The sequence below is a fragment of the Pyxicephalus adspersus genome, unplaced genomic scaffold, assembly GCF_032062135.1.
Source record: "Pyxicephalus adspersus unplaced genomic scaffold, UCB_Pads_2.0 Sca1360, whole genome shotgun sequence".
In the NCBI taxonomy this organism is placed as follows: Eukaryota; Metazoa; Chordata; class Amphibia; order Anura; family Pyxicephalidae; genus Pyxicephalus; species Pyxicephalus adspersus.
Genome location: NW_027318367.1, coordinates 1 through 6,350, shown reverse-complemented (window position 1 = coordinate 6,350; position 6,350 = coordinate 1). Strand labels below are relative to the sequence as shown.

General features: G+C 36.0%; 1 protein-coding gene across 1 annotated transcript; it reads left to right on the top strand.

The window, feature by feature from the left end:
- Positions 1–1,104: 1,104 nt before the first annotated feature.
- Positions 1,105–3,741, top strand: LOC140321211 (F-box/LRR-repeat protein 5-like; the record flags this gene model as incomplete). Its single annotated transcript, XM_072398058.1, is given in 5 exon segments — positions 1,105–1,362; positions 1,456–1,506; positions 3,017–3,142; positions 3,415–3,569; positions 3,659–3,741. Coding segments are annotated over 5 exon segments (673 nt in total), but the record flags the coding sequence as incomplete, so codon positions are not given.
- Positions 3,742–6,350: the final 2,609 nt, after the last annotated feature.

Below are 6,350 nucleotides of genomic sequence, written 5' to 3'. Positions count from 1 at the left end.
GCTTATCTTAAAAAGACATTGATTACCACTGTTCAAAGCCAGCAGACTTGCGTAATATGTTGCCGCTATATAAAACCTGTTTATTAATAATAATAATAATAATAATAATATTAACATTAGGACTTATTTGTATAAAAAGAGAAGAACGTTTTACACAGAGGGCAGAGATTACTGGTATCCTCAATGTAAACATTTTATTATCATTATGCTACTGATCAGCTGTGACAGCACAATACATGGACCAAGCAAGACTTTCACAACTTTTTTACATGATGGAGCCCTACACATAACTTTTAGGAGAACCCCTTCTATAATTAATATATCCACATCTCATATTAGTGTGGTGGACAGTGGGAAGAATGTAATCCTTACAGATAGCCAAAAAGATGATTAGTGTTGGTTAAACTTATCTGGGATCCACAAAAACCAAGTCATTGCTGCACTTACCTTTTAATGACCCCTCTGGTGCAGAGTAATTGTGAAAATGGATCAGCTGTATAGCCCCATGCAGACACTGAATGATGCTCAGAATAATGATTTCCCAATATAGCAGAAATCTGCTGCATGGGGTGGTTATCATTTTATGGCTTTAAGTACCTGAACTGCTACATTGCTGGATGGTGGGATGGGATTTTGTTTTAGATTTTTATTCCATTATTTTATATTTAAATGAGGGGGTGAATAATTCCTGTTTACTGTGCATCTTAGATTATTAGCTCTGAATGCATTGTATTTTTAAGATTGTTGCAATCATGTCCCCAAGTTCTTCATTTTCCAGTAATGCCTGCAGTTCTTACTCATTGTTGTTCTCCTGGAATTGGGCCATGCTTCACGGGTTCAAACATTTGCCCAATCTGCAGAATTTCAAATTAGTCACTAGTCCAGGCACAGTTCTGGCCACCATGTCCTTCCCTGTGAATCCTCTATACTTTTAGGTTTATTTGGTAGGGGAGGGAAAAATGTGCTTGTGTGAAACTGAAATGTTTCTTTTTCCTAATGTGCTTAAAAAATACCCAATTTAGAAATGTTCAAAGAATCTGATCTTGTGACCTGAAAGTTTTATGTTCTAATATCTGTTTGTGTGTTGTACTTCTTCTTTTTTACAGCTTTCTAAAACCAATTTTTCCAACAACAATGATTTCCGAGCCCTTTTGCAGTCCCTTTATGAAACCTTCAAAGAGTTTAAGATGCATGAGCAGATTGAGAATGAATGCATCATCGGCCTGCTTCAGCAACGTAGCCAGACCGTGTACAATGTACACTCTGACAACAAGCTGTCTGAAATGCTTGTTCTGTTTGAGAAGGGTCTGAGAAACATTAAGGTAAGCTATGTGTCAGGAATATTCCTGGTCACTGTTATCTAGGGTGATCTTATTGTTTGATGAAATCCTCTAGATACATGCTGATGTAAAGGACAAGCCGTGCGTTTTGTGAGTTTACTACCAAATCTGGTAGATAAAACTGGGTCCCTCTGGAAACATCTTTACCCTGTGCTGTGGGCCAGAGGTGAGTCCTTTTATTTTATAAACTTTAAAAAATGTACACCGTGCTGCCAGTGCAGTTTTATTGATTTCTTAAACCAGTAAGGACCTATTTAGATATTCATGCTCCATTTGGGTTCACTAGTAGGGAAAGATCAGGAGTAAGATCCTGGTAAAACTTTCCATCAGGTATTTTAAGGCAATTATAAGTATAGTATAAGTATAATTTTCAATACATTACCTGAACGCATTACTAGATTTTAGTGGCTTTCACATTTTAAGCATAATTATACATAATACCAATTATACAAAAATATCTTAGTGGTTTTACTAAGCCAGTAAATCTAGAATTGTGTAAAAGCAGAAATAGAGGAAGCATTTACAAAGCCTGGAAGGTCTGTGTGAATACTTTAGTGTTTTTGTAGTGTAAAATTGTCACTGGGCCTTCAGGATTTTCCTTATTTATTTTTTTAATTCCTTTGCCTTGGTTTTAATTTGTTCCACTTTTCAATGAGTATCGCTTTCATTTTAGAGATAAATATTTGCCTTTTCTATTACTGTAATATGTAGTCCAGTTGACTTCTTGTCTGGAGCAGTGAGTCTATACAGAGAAATACTCGGCTGCCATTACTGATTAGAATGCTAGTTGCGTGTTTTTCTCAGATTTTGATGCTGTGACACTGTCCTGAAACAAGCATGCAGTTTAGCAAGTAAAACGTAAGTCAGAACTCATGATCTGCATACCTCTTCTAGGCCTGTCGCTCAGTAAAAAATGGCAGGTTTGGGACAGGTTTACCTTAAAGCATTAATAAATCTGCGAAACCAATACTCGTTCTATTGCGGGGTGTCACCATCTTTTCTTTGCTTTCTGGATGCAGTCACATTCACATTGCACAATGCAGCCGCACAGGAGTTATTTTATTCCAAGCACAAGGGAATGTGGGATTGCCAGGTTTGGCAACCAAGCCTGAGCTGCGCATGCACTGCTCCTTAAACTTTTACAGCTGGGCGCTGATCAGGTAGGTAAGGACATTTATTGCAGAAGGAACATCACCTGCCCCTTTCTGTAATAAACACCTGCCTGATCATAGATTTTAAAGCCTAAATGTTCATTTTATTACACATAAATGTTGCAATTGGTTCTCTTTAATAACACATATTTACTTAATGTGATACAAATTAAGCCAGTTTCTGGACACTGTACATGTTGGTATGTTTTACCTTATTTTGGATATTGATAGAATGAAATGTCTTTTTCCTGTGTGTATATCTTTAAAGAGAATCGTTATAAATATTTTAACTTTTACCTATTTCAGTTACAAATTGTCTGCTGACATTACCACACTCTAGTATGGTTTTTGCATAGTCATGTCTTGTATTGTTTATAGTAACTATTCAGCATGTTAACCTTTACTGGACTGTTGAAGAATGAAATCCAGTTTGGTTGTCAGTATGGGACATAACAGAACCCATTAGCCAATTTGCCCTTAAATGGTTTAATAAATGAGACAAGTCTTACAAGTATGCTTTTTTAGGAATTTGGTACAATGGAGAGGCCATGGACCTTGACACAGAACCAGATGAGAATTGGATTTCCAGAAGGAAAGATGAAAGTCGTGCATATCAGGAATGGGATGAAGATGCCGACATTGATGAGTCTGGTAAGATACTGCTATATTACCGAGACAAGCAGACCAATCAATATGAGGAACCTTTTCACAATCGGACACAATTCTAATTGCACATGCTGAATTTCCTCTTTAGCTTTTAGAATTGGATCCCCTTTACACAGTCTACACTTGATATAAAAACTTTTTGCTGTATAGTGATAGTCACAGGTACTGCATTGTGCTTCTTTAGGCCTGACTGTGGAGAAATAGGGGGGTTTGTCTGTCTATATTCACACAAATAAACCTGCCTGTTTTTATTTCAGAGGAGACTGAAGATGATGGTTATTCTTCATCCATCAGTGTGGCTCAGCAAGAAAAGGAATTCCTGTATGGTATAATTCATAATATTCTTCCCTATGTCGGGCATTCAGTGAAAACACTTGTTCTTGCCTACAGCTCAGCAGCTAGCAGCAAAATAGTGAGTATTATATTCCTGATTCTAGGAAAATGGAACTGGAATAAGTGTGAAACAGAGATGCTCATAATTGAACTGGTCTCTTTCCATAGATACGTCAGATGCTTGAGTTTTGTCCTAACCTGGAACATTTAGATCTTACTCAGACGGATATTTCGGATTCAGCATTTGATGGGTATTTATGACTTTCCTTTACCTTATGTTAAACCAATTTTGTTCTGAAGCTTTCTTTTTTTTTTCTGCACCCTAAATATTTTTCCCAATTATTATAATCTTTACTTCTCAATTTCTACTCCAGAGAAGTCTAGTCTTGGAGTGCATGTGTGGTATTGTGGCATTGAAGCTGTACCCTGAGAACACAAAAGATTAAATTTGTAGGCGACCTGATAAGTCAAGCTTAAAGTTTTCTTCTCTTACTATCACATTGCAAACCATGAATCAACCACAGGAAAGCATTCTGTTTTTTTCTGTTAGACACAGCCTTTCAGTATTTTGTGATGGGGTGTAAAATGTCCGAAACTACCAAGAGTTGAAGAAAATCTGTATTGCTTTTAAACATAGACTAGAATAAAACTGTGGTCTGCATTGCTTATGTAGTCTATTGCATTAGTTTTTACATTACTGATCAGTGCTTAACCCAGAAATTATTTTAAGCCGGCTGGAAAGAAATAATAGGAGGGTGGAAGCCCATGAATTGTGAATCAACTCTTCAGTAACAACCCAAAAACAGCCGGGTGGTTGCTGAAAAGTGCCGGGTGGTGCACCCAGCTAAAATGGGCTGGGGAGGACACTGACAGATTATGACTACATGTCTAACATTTCTCTGGCATCTGTGGCCAGCTACTATTTTCTATAATACCATAATTCAACAGATCGAACACGAGGGGTAGCTAAAACAATGATAAATAGTATGTTACCTGGTCCGCCGGCGTTCTTCTTCACCGTCCTCTCGCATCCTCCAGCCGGTGTCCTCTGAATCTGATGAGTCACCCGGTAATTCCCGGTGATGCCAGTATGTGTGGCCTTTGCGTTGGGGGAGGGGCAGAAATTTCAAATTATTTTGTGTTGCATTCAATACAAAATAACTGTATTGAATGCAATACACTGGATTTATATATCTAAAAGCGGTACATTGTTTTTCATGAAAGTTTATTTTACAGTATAATATAATAGTATGAGTATATTAAAGTTTGAAACACAAAATCATGTCAAAGTTTATTATTAAATTTATTCATTTTATTTTTTTATTTTTTAATTTATTTATGATTCTGTGTTTTAAACTTTATTAACCTATTTTACAGTATAATATACCAGTATGAGTATAATAAATAAACTTTATAATAATAAACTTTATTAACCTATTTTACAGTATGTTTGAGAGCTGTTAAGGTGTGTGTGTCATTCCAGTAACACAAGGTTACCAACATTTACAGAGAACATCCTTTCTTTAACAATCACCATTCTCTATGTTTGTAGCTTAAGCTGTCATTATTATTTTGTTTCTAAATTGAAATGTAGGGCTCCTTATTAAAGATCAACATTGGCAACAGGCATTAAACCTGTTAATATCTGCTACATGGGCAAAGCACAGGTTCATTTTAAATCTGGATTTCAATAATAAAAAAAACTCCCTGAACAGCAGGGATGCAAAAGACAACACAGTCATTGCAATATTATCTGTGAATTATTCTGTTAGTATGTGTGCAAAAGCATCAGTAAATCCATAACAATAATTTTTGTATTTCAGTGCAAATTGTGGAACATGTAAGCTGTGAACTCTATTGGTAAAGTGTCTAAGGTGGATGCATTAAACCAGCGGTCGCCAACCTTTCGGACCTCACAGACCACTAAATTCATAATTTTAAATCCTGCAGGCCATGAATTTCTTTAAAAAGATAAATACATTTATAAAATAATGATCTTCCTAATGGTACCTCACAAGGACTGTGGAGGCTCTGATTCATTGATCAGTTAACTGAAGTATTACTATTTTTATTATCATTAGTTGCATTATCTTTGGTAAAAGAAATGCAAAATATTTGCTTTTTCTCACTCATTATGGGTTTATTGCATTGGAATCTAAGACCAAACAAGAAATGATAGTTATCAGTCAAACTATTTGATGCCAATAAATATAACCATTAAAGAAAGTACAGTTACATACTTACCTAAAAGAGCATCTGAGGAAAAAAAAACAGATAAAATAAAACAATTGGATGAGAATTGATATTAGCGGAGCGGGGTGACTGTTGTAATGGTTGAAGCAATACTGAATCGTACAGCTCGGCAATGGTTGCCTCAATTTAACGCTACACTAACGTCACGCTGCGCCTCCCTTGTTTTTCCGTCTCTAGGTACGGTTCAAGAATTTGGTGCAGTTGTTATGTCACGGATATAATTTGTGACAGTTTATGCAAATATTGATGGGTTCAATTTGAAGTGTACAAAGAGAGATAACACAAAGACTTGAACAATTATACTATTTAATAATAAAGACAGATAGATAAAACAATGCAAGTTACAAAGACTTAGATATAACAAAAATACTTAGCTGCAGAAGTGAGTTGCATTCATCATCCAAGGAGTCTTCCAAATTAATGGCTTGGCAGATGATCAAAAAACATGTTGCATACAGTTACTTGTGGTCAAGACTAGTTATTAAACATGGCACTGTGTTTTTAACTACTCAGGAAGGAACTAAGACAATGGCCAGTGTTTGACCATTACTGACCAATGATCATCCCTTAAACCAGCATTTTACCTTATAAGGATGCCAGTTAAAGG